The sequence below is a fragment of the Elgaria multicarinata genome, chromosome 1 (assembly GCF_023053635.1).
Source record: "Elgaria multicarinata webbii isolate HBS135686 ecotype San Diego chromosome 1, rElgMul1.1.pri, whole genome shotgun sequence".
Classification (NCBI taxonomy): Eukaryota; Metazoa; Chordata; class Lepidosauria; order Squamata; family Anguidae; genus Elgaria; species Elgaria multicarinata.
In genome coordinates, this window is record NC_086171.1 from 176,312,242 (window position 1) to 176,334,695 (window position 22,454).

At 39.5% G+C, this 22,454-nt stretch overlaps 1 protein-coding gene across 7 annotated transcripts in view; it reads right to left on the reverse strand.

Annotated features, from left to right (window-relative positions):
• Positions 1-18,772, reverse strand: part of CSDE1 (cold shock domain containing E1) — a 33,617-nt gene extending 14,845 nt beyond the window's left edge. Inside the window, exons 1-14 of one of the 7 annotated variants that reach the window (XM_063143616.1) lie at positions 18,666-18,772; positions 14,264-14,652; positions 13,476-13,635; positions 11,208-11,234; positions 9,261-9,459; positions 7,208-7,317; positions 6,762-6,854; positions 6,237-6,334; positions 5,687-5,768; positions 5,059-5,187; positions 4,773-4,898; positions 2,837-3,049; positions 315-455; positions 70-231 (exon numbers count right to left, since the gene is read on the reverse strand). In XM_063143616.1, the coding sequence (XP_062999686.1) occupies positions 70-231; positions 315-455; positions 2,837-3,049; positions 4,773-4,898; positions 5,059-5,187; positions 5,687-5,768; positions 6,237-6,334; positions 6,762-6,854; positions 7,208-7,317; positions 9,261-9,459; positions 11,208-11,234; positions 13,476-13,601 (1,506 nt within the window). In that variant the 5' untranslated portion in view covers positions 13,602-13,635; positions 14,264-14,652; positions 18,666-18,772. Of the gene's footprint in view, positions 1-69; positions 232-314; positions 456-2,836; positions 3,050-4,772; positions 4,899-5,058; positions 5,188-5,686; positions 5,769-6,236; positions 6,335-6,761; positions 6,855-7,207; positions 7,318-9,260; positions 9,460-11,207; positions 11,358-13,475; positions 13,636-14,263; positions 14,653-18,665 lie in introns of all 7 variants that reach the window. The other 6 variants (XM_063143595.1, XM_063143649.1, XM_063143633.1 and 3 more) reach the window with 6 other exon arrangements.
• Between the last annotated feature and the right edge of the window lie 3,682 nt (positions 18,773-22,454).

Genomic DNA, 22,454 nt, shown 5'->3' on the forward strand with positions numbered 1-22,454 from the left:
ATGCTGTCTCATCTATGACGTTTTCAGCAAATTATTATTTTATGCGGGGGGGGGGGAGAAGAACATCACCTTCTCTTTGCCTCCTTTACTTGGACTAGTGGATTTGGCAGAAGTGGCTTCCTTTTCTATAGTGCCCACAAAACGATGATCTGACTGGGTACGGAATGAAACAGTGCCCTTCGGAAGTTTCTTAATCCTTATAGCATGATTTCTTTGAGCAGACAGCATATCCTGAAGAGGAAGGCCATGAAATTGTTAGCTTAAGCAACATAAACTTGATAGCCTAAATTCCATAAAATTAAGGTTTTACTCACAGGGACCACAGTAAATTCTACTTCATCTGAAATGTGGAGTTGGTTGCCATCTAGAATTTCACTGAAGTGAAAGAACATGCGGGCATCTCTGTCAACACATTTAATGAAACCAAAGCCATCCCTCATTGCGGCAATCACACCCTGCAGATGCAACACAGGTCAATTATTACAACTAATGAAGAATCCTCAATGGATATTTCTCAAATACAGTAAAATAAGTACTGTTTAGAGATGTGAAGACCCCAGAAAAAGAACAATTCAAGGGGGGGGGGGGGAACTCAGCCTTTTTCCAAGGCCACCTTTGTTTTTTCTCAAAAAAATAATAATTCTGCAATATGAAGTATTTTGTTTTAGAAATATGAATAAATGTTTTCGACAAGGTGTTCACATAGTGCTACCTGGCCTTTATTCCCCCAAGAACTACTATGTAGTTCTAAAAACGATGTAATAGGAAGACTCCTATGTAAGACTAGAGATTCATAATTTCTGGTAATTTTGAAGCATGACGAAAATATTTTTTTAATTCTCTCTGTAAAATACCCGACATAGTTATTTCTTCAATTCCTTATTAAAATAATTGACTTAATTTATATTTTACTGATAGACATCTAGGGATTCTCCCAGTCATGATCAATTTCCCAACACATGATTAAAGTCATCATATCATAACATGTGAAGAAGATGTGCAATCGTGACAGTCTGGGTTTTGTTTTATAGAGTTCTGTGTTTCTGAGCTTGTTCTGGTTAGATGCCTTAGCAGTCAATGTAGTTCTAAAATCCAAATGTCAGAGAAAAAAAATTTAGGTTATCCCACCATTACCACCACATATGACAGAATGTAGGACTTATCCCATCTAAACTCACCGCTAATTTTTTAATAAACTTCCTAATGAGACCTCACCATAAGGGAATGCTGCCTCAGCTATAAAACCTTGAACTCCTACCACCAAAACTAAAGCCCCTATACCTAAAAGTAAATTCAGTAACCTATTTCCTAAAACACAGTCATTGGATTGGCACCACCAATAGGGACAACGTTTTAAAATGAACAAAAATTAACATGTTTATTAAGGAAATTATTTACAAAGTAAATCAAATGTCACTTTTCAAACAACAGGCTGAGAATGCTTAAAGATTCTTTTACCTATTAGGATTCTTTTGCCTAATAGGTAAAAGAATCTTCCCCAGCTAAATAAGCCCTAAATAGTTTTAATATAGATTAGATTTCCCTAAACTTCACCTCAACCAATTCCTCACAAACATAGGCTGTACATCAATTTCCCTCTAACTTTTCCTGCTATTTATTTTGGTTTCTAGGATGATTCAGATGTTTCAGGGATTATTTGAAGTTTCCTCTGGTTAGACATAAAATAGGAACCCAAACTATATTATATGTAAGTTGTTTTGCTCATAAAATTATCATGATTGGCATATTTAAGTTAAAACGATAGTTTATTCAGATAATAATTACAGACAATCTTTTTGTGCTTGAGTCTACTTTTGTGCTTTTATTTTAATGATAACTTTATGAGCAAACCAAGTTATACATAAAATATTTTATCTTCCTCAAGGAACAAAGTAGATTAAGATCTATAAGGAGTACTAAAAATATAGGTATAACATATTTTTCAACTTCCCACTATTTCTGTTTTTCCCAACCATCCCCTCTGGAGGAGCCCACAGTATAGAGCAGCTGCGGCAATTTCAGACGCTCTATACTTCAAGCTCTATTATTTTGGCCCGTTAACCACAGACACGTGTCAGATGACACTTTTAGCCATGGTTAGTGAGCCTAACCACAATGTGGTTAACAGAGCAAAATTTTAGCCAAAACGTGTGTCAGACGACACGCTAAATCATGGCTAAGGATTCCCTTAACCACTTTGTGGTTAAGCAGCATGGTTTAGCGTGTCGTCTGAACCGGGTCAGTGGCACAGAATGTTGACCAAGGCACAGAACGGATAACCAGTTAGAATGGGTGATAGAATTGAGTGGCATGAGAAGACCAAAAAAACCAGAGATGAAAATGTAGATAGGAGCATCATATGGTCTGGAGAAGTCAATTCCGGGTTCACATTGAAAATCTATTTTAAAATGTTCCCAGGGACAGAAGTAGAAGCTGCCTAGACACCAATGGAGAAATCAAGGATTTTAATGACACTAGAATTGGTCATGTGTATCCACCCCATCAAAAACTAAAATGGAGAAAGAAAAACCAAATAGTCCAGAAGACTGAGCTTGCTCAGGGGATGGCATGACAGGAATGCAGCACACACTGCAAGATTTTGTTGCAGATCTCCATTTGTAATATTAATATAAATTTATAGACAATTTATCTCTCTACCTGCCACCTCTCCAATTCCTCCCACAGTCAAGAGAACTACAAAATTCTCAATACTCATTATAGAAATCTGGCACCGTGGTACAATGCTAGCAATGCAGGAACTACATGGCTATGCAATATCACATGTAACACTCAAATTTTAGTATCATCTCTCTGCACAAGACACTTAATTACTTACCATTTCTCTAGCTTCAGTAGTGAATTGGAAAGTATTGGGAAGAACTTCAATATTAGTGGCTCGTTCCAATTTGTCACGCCGATCAGTTGAAATGTTGAATCTAACGTGGTCACCTTCCAACAGCGTCACCTTTGATTTTGTATCTTTGTCTCCAAATGGAAGTTCTTTAGGAATCACAAAGTCAACTTTTATACGCCCAGGTAGGGGGTCATTCTGATCACGGTACAAAAGGAAGTTCAGATAGATTAGAACTTTCCCAAATTGTATGGTTTTAAAAATTCAACACCAATTTCCAATGACTTCCAAAATGCTTCCCCAATGAGTCCTAATCCTGATCTGGCATCTCCATTAATGTTTTTCTCAAATTCGTCCCTATACTCAGTTCCATAGGTTATCAAGGTGCCTTAAAACATTATTATGTACAGAATTTAAAAAATTTAAGACATTGGACCAATTTATACTAGACTTCCCCTAACCCACCCTGATACAACATTGTCTGCTCACTAGTAGTGCACATGGTACAGTTGTCAATAGTCTTCATGCAATTTCTGACTCTTTGTTGCAGTACTTCCCAGATCACGTTTATGATGACTCTTCTTCTTTACTGCATTGTCCCTGCAGTAGTGGTTTCAGCCTGCAAAACCAGTTTTGCAACCTTTCCTTCCCACCTTCTCCTTGGGAGGGGGAACTCACTCTGAGGAGGAAAAAGGGGTCTGTCCTCCCTTTGCTGACCATCAGCAACTAGGCAGGATGCTTTTTTTTAAACACTACTTTTCAATGCGTACCTACAGAGCTCCATAGTTATGACTAATTGCACATTTTCTATTAATTTATCTGCAAAAACATACTTGCAGAGTTGAGCAGCTCTGCGGAACAGTCTATCTTTGCTGTCCCACAAGCAGGACAAAAATAGCAGTGGCTTGGAGGTGGAGGAGGAGGAGGAGAGAGAGTATCAGCAGCAGCTCATCTTGGGCCTATGAAATACACCTGACAGGTGAAGGGCAGCGTTTTATCAGGCAGCGTTTCCCACCTCCTTCTGATCAGCTTTTTTATTTCCTCCTCTCTCTGTGTTGCTCAATGAAGCTGATTTCACTTTCTCTGTTGCTTCCCTCCCTCTACTCTGAGAAAAATGAAGTTTGGAATGTCTCTTCAAGCTTTCCCAATTACCCCTTTTTTCCCTCCATTTCCTTCCCAAGAAATTATTAGGAAGCTAATAATACAATTATATACATGCCTACTAAGAAGTTACATTCACTTCAAGGGTGTTTACTCCTTGGTAAGTTGTTATGGATGTCACCGAGGTGTGGTTGGGACATGACAATTGGGGTAGCATCGAAGAGGGGGTCTTGGCTTTCATGTTGGCTTGCAAGTGGGGGAGGAGAATAGGAGAACAGGATGGCAGGGGAGAAGGGAGCATAAGGTGGACTTTGGGGGAAAGGGTTGGGGGAAGAAAACCTCTGAATATTAGTAACTCTTGCTGCTCCCAAATGGCAGCAAAGGAAAGTATGGCACTTCGAAAGGCAAAACAGCTTCAAGAGTTTAAGAGGGGGCAGCTGAGAGAGAACGCTTTGCAATGGAACAGAGGTGAACAGAACAGACTGCACTCGCAGTGGGGGAAGAAAGCTCTTCTCCAATAAAGTAAAGCAGAAACAAAGTTCTTTTAAAACCTGCTCATGTTAGACCACCTCCCACTTCTAAGCGACACACAAAGTGATACAACTCTGCTCACTTGGCCTTGAAAGCACCATCCATTTCCCCACAATTCTAGAACTACATGTTCATGTATGGCATAGAAAGACATTATAAAGACAAAGAATACTGTGCTGTATTCATTGACATGTACCCATCAAGAAGCAATTGCACTGTCAAATAAAATACTGGCACAGTGATACCTCCAAAACAAAAGACCCTGCTCTGTAGACCATATGATTATTACCTGATTTTTGTTGGGTACTTTTGGAATTACTTTGGTTACAGTTCCCTCAAAGTGTTCAATGCTGATATCTTCAAAAATAACAGTTCCTTGAGGCAAAAGTCTTACATCAGTTGCAACTTCTTTACCCTATGAACAGAATATTAAGCAAAATATTCAGCTGTGGAAAAGCAGTAAAAGGACTAACAGTAAGTTACATGTGCATACAAATACAATAAAAACATTTACAAAAGTTCCTTTAATGTCAGAAACGTAGAATTTAAGTTTTATTTAACAAATCTGGCCTTACATTTCTGTCTTTGATTGTGAACTCCACATCATCACCAGGCTGTAAGGCTTCTAGGTCTCCTTTAAATTCGCTATAGTGAAAGAATATTTCCTTTACAACATCACCCCTTTCGATGAATCCAAAGGCTTCCTAAGAGAAGAACACAATTGCTTAGCCAAGAGAAGTTGCCTTGATTTAGGTGTATCTTAACAGCTCAGCTTGAACAAGAAGTTTTAGTGAGATCCTCAGCTACAATATATAGGAAGTTTTGATAAGACGCATGCGTGAAAAGCTTGGAATCCAATCCAATGCATGCTCACTAGGACTTACTCCCAAGCAAGCATACACATGATTGCAACCTTAAAAGACTTGGAACCCATACTACATTTATTGGAACCCATTATAGTAAGTCTGTACTCTATAATTTCATAGCTTTACAAAGAAAAGCATGCATAGGCTGGGTTCACACAACACGTTAACCCACTCAATCTAGATTGTTGTTGAACTGTGGGTTATCGTGTTGTCTGAATGCAGTGCATTTTCTGCAGAGATTCCCAGGATGGGTTAGTGCAGTGTGTGAACCCAGCCAAAGTGAGGGAACCTAGTTCTTAGCTTCAAAAGTAAATGAAAGTAGCGATGTGTTACTTACCTTCATGGCACAAACTACTCCTTGACATCGAGCTTGTTTCTTTTTCAAAAGCATAATGTTCCGAGCACTTACAGCACCAGTACTAGGGGGGAAAAATATTGATGATACAAGGTGAATCTAATTCAATGCCTTAACACAACAATGCTAGCTAATGCAAACACTACTTTTAATGTATTGAAATATAGGAAATGCTATTTTACAAGTAAAAAAAATATGTTTTGTTGTGACATGGTAATTTTTGAAATGCCACACTGCTAGTTCATCTTTATTTGAAAAAAAATCCAATTCATTTCTAACAAAAGGCCAAATTTCCAACTTGAGAGCTAGACAGAGGTTCACCTGTTGCATCACTAAAAGAAAACAGGCAAGTAATGGGCATTTTCAACTTTAACTGCTCCAAACTACAGTATCTTCAGAAACACTATTATGACAGAAAGGGCAGTTCAGAGTTTGCTAAGTGAGCTTCAACTCAAAATAGCACCATTAATTTCTGGAAAGCTTTAGAATTTCAGCTAACATAGACTCAGTACATTACAAAGTAACAACTTACTGTTTATTTGTATCAATAATAAAGTTTATTTTATCTCCAGTTTCCAGCTGAACATTTCCTTCAACATCTTCTGGGGTATAAGTTAAGTAGAATACTTCCTGTGAATTATAATTTGATGTCATTATATTTTGCTAGCACGCTTAAGAGAGAAATTATAATATCCAGGTTAGCTTAAACGTCTGATTTTTAGAACTTGGGAAGTGTTTAAAGCATTTGCAGTATTATGTTTAGAATTTTATGAAACTAAAAAAAAGTCACAGTGAAGACATTAGTGAACAGTTAACGTTTCTACTTTAATATTTTAACTAGCCTTACAATTCTAGACTCAAATTGTAAAAATATTTCAGAATTTTAGTCAAAACATGAAGTCAGATGTTTCTCTATTTGTTGATTAATAAGTTTTTAGCAATTTAAATTTAACTTTTTAATGCAGGTACAGTTTTAACTGTCTACTCTGACAAGTATTTTAATTTAAAGCATACTGGAGGATCAGTCAAAAAGTTTAAGTAAATACATAAGTTTTACCCCATTACGTTCGTAGCATACACTCCCTGTTGGACTCTGACCCGGGGCAGCTGGAGACTTACTCTCTAAGTTGTGAGGAACAGCACACACAACCTACCAGTCAAAAAAAAATCCATTGCTAATTATTTCCAAAGGCAGCATTACGCATCAGACTGTTAGTTATCTCTTATAATACACTCAGGGATGCACTTTACAGGTAACCCACAACAGTATGCCATGCTGCAAAGCTTGTATCTTACAGTAATTCTATTAACTGTAAGAATTGTTCTTGGTTAGGTAAAACCCCAATTTTTACGTGCTTGCCAAAATAAGGAAAAAAATTAAATTTGAGAAAAATATTTCTATGCAACTAAGGAGAGGCATGCTACACTCAACTCTGCCCTTGTCTGTTTGACCACAGCAGATGCAAACGGCATGCATGTTAAAAACTAATCATAGCCACTAACTTGTCCATTTATTCGTTCTTCAGGTAATGTTTCTGTTTTTATCTTCACCAGTTTAATAGCAATTGGTTTTCCAGTTCGCCGGTCAGAAGATACCTCAAATTCAACATCATCTGTAAAGCAAATTAATTTATTTTAAAATTTTATATGCTACCTTTAAGGATAAAAAACCCTCCCCAGGCGGCTTCTAGTAATCATGAAAACATCCATCACCCTAAACATTTGGGGTCCAGGTAACTTGAAGTACTGACTTCACCCACTCCACTCTGCCGGCACCAATATCAGAATCAGATGCCCTGCTTGCATGCTCATTTTAAAGCAATTAGGCTGGCAAGTGGAATAGGACTCAGTAGGACCCTCCCGCCTCCACTAGTGGAACTCTATTCCGATTGATATCTACTAAGTTCCATCAGTACAGGCCTTCAAGTGGGCTCTATAAACTCAGCTGTTTGCCTTGGCCTATATTGAGCTATGACTTTACTGAGTATCGCTAGGTATAAGGTGCCTGGTTTTCACTGTTAATTTGGTATTTATTTTATTTTATTACATTTATATACCGCCCCCCAGCCGAAGTTCTCTGGGCGGTTTACAACAATTAAAAATAGTAGACATTAAAAGTATACAAAAAATTTAATATTATTGAATATAATATTATTGTTAATATTATTACTATTATTTTGTGGTTTTGTTGTGTATGCCATTTTAGGAAGGTTTACTCTAAAAGGTGGCTTATAATTTTTTAAAAAAATTCAAAACTCAAATAAGCAGGTAACATTTTAAAAACTTCAGTCTAATATAAATAATAAATTCCAATAAAATTGAAGCCATCAAAATGGCACAGGACTTTACAGGTTTGTTTACACTGAACAGGCATAATACACGCCTTTCCTTTTTCAAGTAGCCTCCCTAATCTCCAAAACTACCCAGTTTCAAAAGCAGCTTTAAATTTACCATTTCAAACATGACTGACTTCTACAGTCAGATGGTGTGGACAAGCATTATGTACAGCATTCATGTCCCATCCTCTTTGTATAGTGGAGATTTCCAAAATTTCTAACTTCAGGGAACCTTCCTACATTGACTGCTCTGCCAAAAAATGCCTGAATTTCATTAAAAAAAAAATGAGGTGTGTTCTGGGGTTATAATCAGGTCATGCAGAGCACAATCCAGGCAAACTGGGCTTCAGTGTTGCCAATATGAACTGGCAATGCATCCTAGAAGGCACACAACAGCTTCCTGTAGCTGTAAAGTGCAGTAAAGATGCCAGCAGTGGGCAAGCTTGTCTATTATTATTGGTCTTCTCACTGTGTAATTCCAGAAAAGCTTTCAACGAGGCTCAAAGCTCCCCAGAACACACTATGATAAACCACTTTCTAGTAGATCCTTCCCAATTCATTATGATCTCAGGAGTACAAAGTTTACTTATTTACAATATTTATATACCGCTCCACATTCAAAATTTCAGAGCAGTGTACAAGGTAAAATAAAATAAAATCAGAATAAAACATTTTAAAATAGATTTTAAAAGAAGCAAAATGTAAAGCGAACCATGACTGGTCATTAAGGAAAGGCTTCCTGCAATAATGATGTTTTCAGGAGGCGCCGAGAGGAATACAAAGTTGGCACCTGCCTGACCGCCAGAGGCAGAGAATTCCATAGGAGGGGGCTACCATGCTGAAGGCTCTTCCCCTGGTGGTCTGCAATTGGAGGATGGGTTTATGTGGAACCACCAGGAGCATGCCAATGAAACATGTCATCTACCAATGAAACATGTTTTCTTAAGTCTCATACAAGGTCTCTCAACTATCTATTTCAGAGATGAATTATATCTGGCCCCACCTAGTTTGCTTAGCCTTGCCTACTCTATCCTTGATCCTGTCCCCTGTATCTCGGACTCTTGAGACCTTTCCCAAATGGGAATTTGGCCCCTGAGCAGAAAAAGTTCCCCACCCTGATCTAGTTGTTGACTGACTAGACAAGCAGTCCAGTGGCAAGAGTCGCTGAACCTCATCCTTGCAGGTGGAGTCCTCCATTATGAATCCAGTTGATTAATTACCTCCTACTTTAAGCTCCTGTAGGTTGCCATTATACTGTGAACAGTGGAAGAACAGTCTAGCTTGCCGTTCTGAACACTGAATGAATCCATAGGAGGTCAGCAGTTTTTCAATAACCCCAGTTTCACGCAGTCCTGCAGAAGTACCATTGGGGTACCCGTTGTGTCCATTGTTATGGAGAAGGTTTGGATCAAAGCTCATCTGAAATCAAAAGAAACTTGTGAACTCTTCCAAGAGTAATCCCCTTCTTCTTGATATCCTTACTTAAGCTAACACAGGGTAAATATTAAGTGAAGTCCAATATTAAAAGATTAGGCAAGCATTGATGCATCTAGCAGTTGGACAGATTTTGCATTACACCTGACTAGTTAAGATCCATAAGTAGCTATACTGTATCTAATCTGTAAGAATTTCATATAGGAAATTACCATAGTAGTATATTCCCCAATTATGTGCAGAGTAAAATACATACTGTACTCAAAATTATCCTTTAGTATAACTTGAATTTACCAATGGATGCCATCAAGAAAGCAAATCAAAAGGTTACTAATAAACCTAATTTTAGCGCAATTTCCATAACTGAATCTCTATCTTTATTCTTAACTAGTAAACTGATGTTTTATGAAGTTTGTTAATTGATGACTATACTCATTCAACTTAAATGTTCCTTCTCCACCCATAAATGGATTTGTTAATTCCACAAGACAGAGAAAATTGGCCTATTAAATTTGCATTAACATTCTTATAACACTTACATATATAAAAATACATTGTAAAAAAAATCAATTTGGCTTTCAAGTTAAGTCCAGAGAAAAGTTAGTATTAGGGCATCCCTTTCAATATTTACTGTTACAAGAATTGATGGACATACCATGCATGTCAAGGAGTTCAAGGCAAGTCAAAGAGTTCAAGGCCAAACCCATGCATTTTGAGACTACATATTTTACACATAATGCAGTTTCCTGTGTATCTGTTTAAGAAAATAAGCTAAGATTTCTGCAATGCTAAATCTTAGTGCACATTAAGTGCACAAATCTCCAAGTGTAATAACTTTTAAAATAATAACCTAACATTAAAGGTTTATGACCGATTAGATCACTTACTCATTCCTTGTACTGGTAACAATGCAGCTTATTATTGTTATCATCATCACCACAACCACCACCACCACCACCCAGACTAAGTTTTTGATAATGCTAAATACAAAGCCCACAAGCAACTTTTGGAGATTCTAAGGCAGCAATCCTCCTAGGCACACTTACTTAGGAATAACTCCTGTTGAAATCAATAGGATTTCTAAGTAAGCATGTATAGGGCTAGGCTGAAACAAATGTTAGCAGCTCTGCTTTTTTGTCAACTAGTACAAGCACTAAGATGACAGTATGACATATGGAATAGAGGGAATTTTTCCACATCAAAACTCCCACCTGAACAAAACACAAACACACACAGACTACAACTCACAAGTGGCAACATAAGATGCAACAACTCCTGATCAGACTTTAAGGCTTCTGGAGAAGGTGCTTGCAACTATTACACTGGGTTGTTACATGTTTTCTATTACAAGTGTGTCAAGTAGAATTTAGATCTATGACATCTTTATTTTGCAGATTTAGGAAAAGATCTTAGCTAAGCTTTCTCACACCTGTAAACAGGCAAGATAATTCAACCAATATTACAGAAAGCATAAAATGAAGTTGCATTTTACACACACACATAAATACACACACACACAGAGTCAGGCTTGCATTTAGTTTCAGAAACAGATACAGGAAACACCAATTTAAGAACCCAGCAAGATTTCCGGCTGGTTCAAGTGGAATTTTATCCTTTAACCTGTTGAGATTTAATACAGTGAAGTTAGAAGTGAGAACATATGCAGAGAAGAGTTAACTGCTAAGGATCCCCATGCTAAGATGACATGTCTGTCAACTGCTGCCCTGACTTACAGATCTCTGATAAAGGGGGGTCCTCTTCTGTTTTTTAGACCCGGATGAAGTAGAAGATGAAGAGAAAGGTAAAGGATGAGAAGGAGGGGGAGCTGCAGGAGGGGGGAGAGGATCTGATGACACAGTATAATGGTTCTCCATCTCATACAGCTGTGATAACATAGTACACAATATAACTAGTCAATAGTTAGCACATCTTTAAATACATCCAAGTAATATAAAATTCCATGCCTCAAGAGACTTAGCTGGAAGTCAAAAGCAGTCAATCCAAATTTCCTCTTTTTTAAACAGGATTACAGTATAAATGGAATAAGCAAGCACTATTTCTAAGTCAATAATTCCTTTCCAACAGTGCTGTGGGTTGCTCATACTACCTAGGCCCTGATCAGCTCTTGCGCAAAAATAATCACAAGGGAGAATTGTAACTAGAAAGAAATGTATACAAGTTATGATTGAGCCAACAGCTGTTATATTATGCATGTTCTTGCACAGCAGTGAAGAATATAACCATATAACTACTACTTCATTTCTTTCCTTTCCCAATTTAAAGGGATAGCAGAACTCCAAGCATGAGGAGAACAACAACTGGTACTCTAGTGAGACACAGAAAGGCTATTTCTTAATACAGAGGCTCTGTTTTGCTAACTTTAGACTTTAAACTTTGAGTAAAAGGCCCAAAGACTCATGTTTGTGGCATGTTTCATCAGAGCCTCTAGAGAGCATGTTCAGTGAGTTTATGAATTGGAACCTAAGTTAGCTAGACTATAATTTACAACATTAAAGGTTGGGGGGAGATTATCACTCCTACCTTTTCTCATGATTTGATGACAGAATATAGCACCTAAATGTCAGGTATGAGCATTTAAAAATTTGATCCTTAGTCGAATTTAGTACCACCTCAGGAATAGTGACAGCAAATTAAGACCAGGTCTTAGTTCTCCCCCAGTTTTATTAAATATATAGTAAACAAATTGCTGTATTCACAGAGATTAACTCAACTAAAAACACTGTAGCATCCATTTATGGCCTATTCTACTGACCGTGTTACATTAGTATTGTATTCATAGAGTGTTGCTGTTAATGGCTTTATGTCAAAATCTATAATGCAGGAAAACCCCATTCCTAGGTTAATGTACAACTTGAGTAATTCTGTATTTAGGGCAGTGAACAAGAGGTTTTAAAAACTTATATCCTGGAACAATCCTTATTTTAAGAATATGAAGCAGCTTTATATCAAGTCAGACCAAAGGTCCATGTAGCCTAGTGCTATCTTCTTTGATGGGAAGCAGTTATCCATGAAAGGACTTTCCCAGTCCTGCTACCAGTATCTTTTTTAAATGGAGATGCCAGGAACTGAACCTAGGACTTTGTGCATGCAAAACACATGATCTAGCTCTGACCTATGGCCCTTCCTTTGGGTTATACTTAAAAGTCCAAATTCAACAGTCCTCAAGTATTTTCAAATATGACCTTGAGGAACTAGACTCATGTGCTTTACCATTGTGACTAGCCTTCCATTTCATTATTTAGTAATAAACAAGTCCTCTGAAGTTTTAAGAGAGCCCCCTCCCTGCAACTTAGATATGAGACCCAAAATACATTGTTTCTCTAGTGAAGTACATCAGCTTAAACTAAAAAAAACCCCGTACTTTTAGATAGTTATTTGCTAATCTAACAGTCTTGTTAGAGAACCCCTGAACAATTTCCATGCTAGTTAAGGACCATGATGGGCAAGTCTAAATTAACTAGCTATTAACTATATTCCAGCTAGATGTGTTCTCATATGCAATAAAGTTTGGCGGACATGTATTCGCCTATTCTCAACGGAATATTCTCAAAATTTGAACCTGCTCCCTTGGCAGTATATAAGAGGATTTGGACCTCATTTTCTATAGAAACTACAAAAGAAATCCAAAATTCTCTTATGTACTAGGGTAGTTTTGTTTTTAAACAGCTGGAGAGGTAACCAATTGCCCTAGAACAAGAACTAGGCCTGGTACAATGACCAATGAAAAGAATGATTGGGAATGAGGGGTGAGTGTGAAATGATTTCCAAACTGAAACTGTCAAATTATAGTGTTGTAGTCTGCTCACTGCACTCTGACAAGGTTACAAGATGCCTCAGAGGTCCCAAAATGAGCAGGCATTTTGGTAGTAATTGGCAAATTGGCCACATTTTGCTTGCTCATAGGAGGTTGTTGCATCACACCATCTGAGCTAGTTTGGCTTTACCCTTAAGAATATTGCTAGTATGGCAAAAGAACTTACTGATTGGCCATAAGGTGATAAATTCAGTCCGACTGGAGATGCATTGCCCAGGTTGGCACTAACGTATGCAGTAGGGGGAGAAGACGGCATGGAAAATTCAACAAATTCTTTCCAGGTGCTTGCCATATTTTTACGCCTGTTTCAACTTAATTTTATAATGCTGCATATAACAAAATCAAACAAGACAACCTTGTCAATGTATATTTGCCACTTATCCAGTGTCATCAAAAAAGCTGCCATTCTGGCAGCCTCCTAACATATTAGACAAGAAGGGATTGATGTGCTAGTTAAGGAAGCATTTAATAGCTTTATTTTATTTCAGAGGGGTTCTGAAATGGAAAGAAGCTAGCTAACTGATGGCTACTATTAATTCAGTTGTCCTTATAGCAGACAATTCACATTTAAACCTACCAGCTTATGAAATGGAGACTCACTGACCGATACCAGTAATTGGGAGAAGGATATGGAGAAAGTTTGAGATCCAGATTTATAGCATTAGAGTAAACTGATTTCAAGTGAGAAACTGGAAAATAGTAGCAGAAAGCTTAATGAAGTAGCTACAATTATAAGACTGCATTCCATGGTTAGCTTAGCAAATATAACCAAATGGCAATACTGAAGAACTTGAATCATTTAAAAAGATAAGCGCCATAGCAAGATGTTAGCACTGCTTTGATATTCTGACCAATGAAGGCAGTAGAAATTTAAACCAAAGCATTATTTAACTTATATCAAGTAATAGTTTTAATTCAGAATATCTGTGGCATTTTAATAGTACATGCACCAACCTCGCAGTGATATTCTAATATTGCACTTTCAGTAGTATTCGCCGATTCTTCGTTTCAGCACACGTTTCAAAGTTTGAAGATTGCTATTGTTAAAAAAAAGAGATAGCGAGAGACAAGTGATCTATCAAGCTAATAAGGAATAACTGGTGCTGCACTGGGCATTCAGTACAGCACTGAAGAAAACAAAGACTACTAGCAGCGTTGGGACGTGCTCTTTTGAAGCTGTTGAGTAGGCACAAACTTCTTGTTTCAGATCAAGTGTTGTGTCTTCAGTGTAAAGTTTACTCTCTTTGGTCTTGTTTTGTTGTTACGATGTGGTGTGTTCTTTTCCTGATCTGAACTTGAAGCAGCAGTTTCAGGTGGTAAATTCTGTTCTGTTACACTTCATACTGGAGAGAAAAAGACAAAACAAGAAGTCTATTATATCATACATTTTAGATGCACTTTATATTCTTTACAGATGCAAACCTACCTCTGAGCAGAAAGCTTTCTCACAAGATCACACCAATAATATAAGAAAGCTTTCAGACGTTCACTGAACAGCAATCTCACTTGGCATAAATGTATGTATTGCACTGAATGTAAAAACTAGTTAACTTAGCAAAACTAAAATTCTAATGCTAAAATGACAAGTTGGCCTTCTTGCTCAGCTTCAGAATCCGGCATGGATTCAGTTCATGAACATTTTCACAACTGAGATTTAAAGCTGTGCTGTTACTTCAACGTACACACAGAGATAATAATAACCACAGATACACAAAATCACACTTGGAACATCTATTCCTTTCCCAAAGAACCTCTCTACAATTATAATTTCCTGGAAAGCAGGTGACCAAATATGTTACTGACAAACTGCAATATGCAAACCATTTCACTATACGAATAAACAACATAACTATGCAGCAAGCACAAAACTGGTTACAAGAGGCTTTTCCAAGCCAATCCCTGCAGTTTATCTAGGCCAAGACCAAAAGTTCACTGCCAAAAGATTTAAATGTTGAAATATGCAAGTATATTTTTGTTTCAACTTGCTTTTAATTCTGATCCTTCAGGTTCAATCAGGAAACAAACTAACAGGTTATATTTAATTTGTGTGTTTTATTCCCCTCCCCACAAAAAATCCTATGCACCAGGAAGAAACATTATTTTCCATAGGCAATAGGCAGGGTTTGGTTTGGGGTCTTCAGTAGCATTTAATTCCTGCACTTCTTCATTAATATATTGGTTGTATATTTTCTTTTCCTATATGCGGCTGTCAGGATGCATTAAAAGATAGAGGAATGTGAATCCAGAGGGAATTTTCTCAGCACCCAACCTTCATTGGACATGGAATGCAGAATGGATGATGTTGAGCAACAGCTGAGCCATCTTACATAAAGGGAAAGAGGGTCCCTTAGCATTGTGCTCTGGAGATAGGAATAATCAGGAAAGAGAGCTAGAGAATATGAGTGAGGGCAAATGGCTTCACTAGTTTTGTAACTTATGTCTATACTTCCACAGTCCTTCCTGGCCCTATTTTGGGGGAAAACAACATCAATAGGAAGTACTTCCATACTGGAGAAGTGTGGCAATATAGTTAAAAGCTTTAAGATGAGCCCAAGCAACTTAGTTAAGCAAAAATGGAACAACATCTTCCATCCTAGCCAATAAAATTAGGATGGGTAGGCAACTAGGGTAATAGAGTGCTTGAATATTTCTGTAGGAACAGAACTTAACAGCTTGACCAAAAACACTAATTTAGCTGGTGTAGATTTAAAATGCTTTTAAGCCGTGGCACTAATAAAGAAAAAGAGAGAAATGTTTCAGGATGCTGTAGACAACTTTATTATGAACAAGCCCAGCGTGTTTTGGCCTCTGGCTTTCTGTTAAGCCTTCTTCAGAGAGCTGTAACAATGTTCGCAGAAATTATTTAAAACAGGTTGTCTCGTGTCTCTGCATTGAGTCGCCAGTGTATACACACAAGACAACCTGTTGTAAATAATTTCTGCAGACATTGTTACAGCCTTCTGAAGAAGGCCTAACTGAAAGCTATTGGGCTTCTGCATAATAAAGTTTACAGCATCCTGAAACGTTTTTTCCTCTCTTCTTTTGTTCAACTTGGATGCTTACCTGCCTTGCACCATGGTACTAAGCACACTTACTTGAATATACAAAAAAAAAAGTGGTCCTTACTTAACATCAACCTGCTTAGGATCAGATCGCTCATTCCACTGAATGTAGAAGAAATAAAAGCCCAATCCTCAGCACATTTACTCAGATACACACACACTTTCAAAGAGGCTTACTTCTAAGGAATGCTGAGTATGATTACAGCCTGAATCAGTTTATAACAGAGTATTTCCTATATCTCACAGTAAAATCATGTGTTTCTCCAATGATGTGAAGCCTTAGACAGAACTTCAGTGAAATCAGTAGTGTGTATGTCTGTGCTTTAAATTCTTTACTTTTCAGCTCAGCTGCTATAAATACTCCTCCCAATGGTAAACACCCAGTGCAGCTGCCAAGCTTTCAATGCAGCAGTCTCTAGTATAACACATAAATTCATAAAGGATTAGCTCAAGTCAAACATAGTAAGGAGAAAGTTCAGTTGTATTTTTGCCTTTGACTTTAGTGTTATTCACATTTTATTCTGACAAACGGATCAAGCTTTTTATACATAACTGTAGAGCTGATTTAAGAAATGGCAGCCATATTGTGGACTGTAAGACTGTAGAATCCAATATCCAGGGGACACTTATTAAAGGTTTAGGTCTGAAATAACTTCATTGAAGACTCCTTTTAAGAGATTAATTCAGCACATCTGTTTGTATTAGCTGAACATATATCTAATTAATACCAGGAGAATTCCACATTTAATACAGAGACAGCAATAGAAGTGGGGATGGTCACAGGAAAAGGCTGCAATCCTGTACATATTACACTGAACTCATTGGGGCTTAATTCTGAATAGACGTAGAATTACACAATAAGGCTGCAATCATGAGTGTACGTAATTTAAGAGAAAGGCTCAATGAATTCAGCAAGACTTAATTCTAAATAAACACACATAGAATTTGACTGTAATTAAACAAGAAAATGGCTTTGGAAACTACATCATTACTTTGCCATACATTAAACCAGTAAATAAATTATAGCTATTGGTTTGGAGACAAACCAAGGCACAGGCAAGTTAAACTCATCAATAAGTTTATGAAGAAAGCTTTATGGTTTAAGGTTTAGATTGTCGCCAGATAGAATTTACTCTACATTATATAGAGAGACTTCATAATATGTTCAGTTTAATCATTACAAAAATCTTTAGTCATTCTAAGTCTCAACTATTTGCTCTGCAATTTGAGGGTATGATTACAATGGTTTAAAACCCCTAGAGTGGAGCAGGTGATTATGACTGTCCAGCTGTAAGGTTAGCATTGAAATGGTGCCAGACAATAGCCTGCTCTTTCGTTTTCAACTCTACCCACAGAGGCGAAAGTGGCCATCCCACCCCATGCTGCAGCATCACATTTAAGAACGGAGACACATGGTCTCCAGGCAGCAAGATGGTGGCTCCTGCTACTGAGGGGCGATAAAGCTGGGGGTCCGCATCCGAATAGCAAAGGATGCAGAAACCCAGTTCTCAAGCCCTAAATGCTACTGAGGGAAAGCCAAGACTGGAATCTAGCACTGGACGTCGACACTACCGGTTACACCAACGGGAGTTATTTCCCACAGGCGCCTGGGGCGCGTCCACTATTTGTCCCCCTCCCCAAACTGGAAATGGAGGGGGAGGGGAGGAGAGCGAGAGAAGGAAAATGGCGGCCGCTCCCCCTCACACAAAGGAAGATTGACCTCCTCTTCCCCTCCCCACATCCGCACACTGCATGCTGGGAGAGGTAGTTTACATGACCAACTTGGCTCCACGAAGGATGAGACACCAGGACTCCATCCCCCAGAAGGCCTAGTGGCCAGATACCTTACAGGCATCACGCCGGGAGTTGGAGTGTTTTCTGCCACTACTGCCACCAGAAGCACCGCGCCCCTAAACTCAATCCCCCATCGGCCCCTGCGTAAAAGGCAAGCCGCGCGGTGCACACTGGGAACAGTAGTGATGTAGGGGTTCGGGCCCACTTGCTCGCTCTCGCCCGAACTAAAGCCAAACCAGCGAATGGGGCGGAGAAGAAGAGAGCGAGAACAGCAGCTCGCCCCCGGCAACGTTCCTTCTCTCCTCGCGGTGTGTGTCCGTCTGTCAAATCGGCAGTCACACGGCGGGTGGGGGAGGGGTCCTACCCGCACTAGACCGTTGGTCCCTGGGACAGTGACAGGAGACATTTCAGGCCACCTCAGCCCCTCCATCTACCATTCTCAAGGCTGCGCCGGGCGGACAAGGAAGGCTGCCGGCCTCCTCTCAGGGATCCCTACTTACCCCAACAGCTCAGCGTCCCCGCTCCAGCGCCGCCATGAGCAGCACGGCACAGCACGTAGGAATAAATCCCGGCTTCTCGCGAGACTCGCGGGCAGAGAAAAGGGTGGATTCGCGCGTGCGCAGAAAGTTCGGCCAGGCCCAGCGAGGCAAGGGGAGCGCAGTCTCGGACAGGCTTCAGCTATGTAGGAATGTAACGCGCATGCGTACAGTGCCCCCCCCCCCCCCCGCACACACCTTTTTCTTTCTTTTTTCTTTCTTGCGGAAGGACGCGAGCGGTGCAGATCTTGGAGACGGAGTACAGCGCGAAGAGCTTGTCTCGTGAGCGTATACCGCCACGCTGGAGGCTGCTAGGGTTGTCACCTCTTTTCTTGCAAGCCTCCTGTGCTTCTAAGCAGCTGCAGGACAGGTAGAGATTTAACAGGGGAAGCGTCTCCATATAGGAAGAAGCTTCACATGTTGAGTTTCTGCTAGTGAGGCAGCTGTTAAAGACGCAGAATCTCTGACAGACCAAAAAATAAATATGGGTTGGGGGAGTCCTACTTCACCTAATTTTGTTTTTGCTATTAATAATTTTGTGAGGTAAATATTAAACAATATCACCCACCACAAAAACCTCTTATTGGAAGCACCTTTTTACCCATCCCACCCACAGCACACAAGGTAGATATGGTGCTAAGGAAGCTGTACCCAGACATGTCACTGGCTGCGGTGACAGCATTTGAAATGTAAATGGGCATCCGTGGGCTCATCTCCTTTTATTTCACACCCATTTATGTCAGTGCAACATCTGAAGATGACCAATGGTGGATTAAAAAAACAGCTGCCCTGATTCGTGTTCTTGGGAACTAGTAAGACCTGTTGGCAGCTGCTCACAGGACTGCCATCAAGGGTAGACATGGTTGGGCACCTGCTGAGGGCCCACTGACAAGAGCCCCCTGGACTGGCTCCTCTTCTTCACTGCAACCTGCATGTGCACAAGCCTGACACACTAGCCCAGACAATAGTGGTGGTGAGGAGCAGCAGCAGATGCCACCACCTACCTGCTCACTAGCTTCTTCCCTGTCAAGCAAGCAAATCATAGCAGTCATGAGAAAGAGGTTGGCCCTGTTTAGAAAACACCTTAAACCATTTCTTTAAACATGGTGATTAAGCCAGAAAGCAGGGCCGTGTTCAGAAGACACAAACCATGGCTTTAACCATGGCAAATAAGGCTTTTTGCCTTTTTCACCACGATTAAAGCCGTGGTTTAAGGTGTCTTCTGAACAGGGCCAATTAGGAGCAGCAGCAGCTGGTGACCATGGCAGTGAGAAGGTAGACTTGTTGAGAGAGGGAACCTGTTCAGGGTGTCATGTCCAAGGGGCCTCAAAAACCTGGAGCCAGCTCTGACTGCACAGTTCCCAAAACAGCTGAGGTTATCTATAGAATATAGTACAGTGTAACTGTGAGGATCTGTTCACACAACATGCTTCAGACTTGTTTTTAATCCATGCAAAGGCTCTCCCCCACTCCCCTTGCTAGGCTGGGGTTCCCCCTTATGCCCTGAAAGCTATGGCTGCAGAACACATGCATAAGATGCTGGTGTAGTGTTCATTGTAAAAGCATGAGCCCAAATCTTACCCTAGCCTCAAATTCATTATGCAGCCTCAGGCAAGCCACTTTCTTTCAACCTCAGTCCCCTCTCCCCAAACTACAATATAGGGTGAATAATGACCTACCTTACAGAGCTGTTGTAAGGATTACTGAGATGTATATGACATAATAAATGAAGTTATTTTGATGTCTCCTGCTGAGCTGCAATGGCGAGATAGCGGAAGAATATAAGAGTTCGGTTTGCTGTGTTGACAGAGAGATCTGTAGCAACATGTACATGTTCTCTACCCATGTCTAAGAATGAATCATGCAGTTACAACTCTTGATGAATCTCCTTTTTATTTCATAGCTGCATATCAGAGATAAATTAATCAGGTGAAATTTATCACATTGCATTATCTTCCTGGGTGGAAAAACTACTCAGTGACCTGGTTCAAAGGGTCACCATGGCAGCCTCTGAATATTCAAGCTGTGGCAGGGCTTGTGTCTTTGTGTGAGGGTACTATTCTAAGTAAGATTAACATTGGATTCTACTCCATGTATTTGCTACTGAGCAGCCACATGCATTTTCAATAAAACAAATTGTGGAAATAACTGGAATTGCAGGAGCTACAAGTTCCACTTTCTATAAAAACTCTATTTCTCAAGGTATTGAAGTTGTGATATCACAGTGTGGTTTGTGTGTACACAGGAACATTATGTGGAAGTCTTCGGGAGCTATGTTGGGGAGTAAAAAACCCTAAATCATAAATAAGGCAACTCAAACTAGTTTAGCCTGCTATGTTGCATTTCAGTTGCAACCAAATTAAAATAATTACCACATATCAACAAAATGTGGTATGCAGCCACCTTATAGCACATAAGTCACTCTTTGTGACAGCAAAAACAATGAAAAGTCTTGTGGCACCTTAATGGCTTGTAAATTTATTATGGCAGAAAGTTTTATGGACTAAAGCTTTGTATGATATTGCCATGCCACATCTAGCCATGGTAGCTGCTGCTGACATGGTGCAATCACCCATATTGTGTCAGTGAGATATCACCAAACAGGTTGTGATGTCAATAAAATGCTGCAGGTCTTCTATGCAAATTCCTGGTGCTGAACCTAATCGTGATCACTTCCTTGTTGTGAAAATAGCCCACAGGCAGTGCTTTTAACTAGATGCAGACTGCCAGCCACCTGTGGAAAACGTTTCTGCATGCTCACTGAGGTGTGGGGGTGGAATGGAAGTTGCCAATTCTGATCTCTCCAACTTCAGCCCAAGTAATTGGAGGGCCTCCTAACCTTCTGGGGGGTCTTGTGGGGTGGGGTGGGTGGAGCATGAGGAGTTCTCACCATGGGGTGGGGGAGCACTTTTCCTTAAGTAAAAGCAACCTCATCTGAGTCATGATTATCATCATTGTAAAAACAATCAAATGCAATTTTGGGCTATTAGCTGAATTGCTATTTTCTAAAACATTATGTTATTCTAGCAGAGGCCTAATCTTTGCAAAATAATAGCTATGAGAGCACACTTATGAAAAATGTGAGCTTGCTTCTTTATTAAAGGACAGCGGAAAATCATTTGGTATGTAAAAAGAGGCAAGGATAGCTTTCCTTAGTGGCCACTTGAAAGAAACAAGTTTATTTAAAAAAATATTTAACTGCTTGGGTAGGTTTTTTCTGTCTTGTGATTTCAGTCTGTAGCCCTGTTCAGAAGACACCTTAAACCATGGCTTTAACCATACTAAATAAGGCCTTTGCCTTATTCACCGTGGTTAAAACCATGGTTTAAAGTGTCTTCTGAACAGGGCCTATGCCTACTAGGCAATTAGAATTATTATAGAATTATAGAAGACTGCTATACAAAAACAAGATATGTGAATCCGCTTTCTTTCATCTGTCTTGCTATCTCGAACGCTAGTATTTGCAAATAAGCTGGAGGAGGTTCAGAGGAGGGCAATGAGGATGAGGGGTACAGCCCAAAGTGAAGAGGCTGAAAGAACTGGGCATGTTTAGCCTGGAGAAGAGAAGACTGAGGGGAGAAATGATAGCACTCTTCGAGTAATTGAAAAGTTGTCAGAGGAGGGCCATGATCTCTTCTCGATCATCCCAAAGTGCAGGACATGGAATAATGGCCTCAAGTTACAGGAAGCCGGACTCCATCTGGACTGGGCCATCCTATGGTCCTTGGGATGCTCCCCCAGAGATCACAGGAT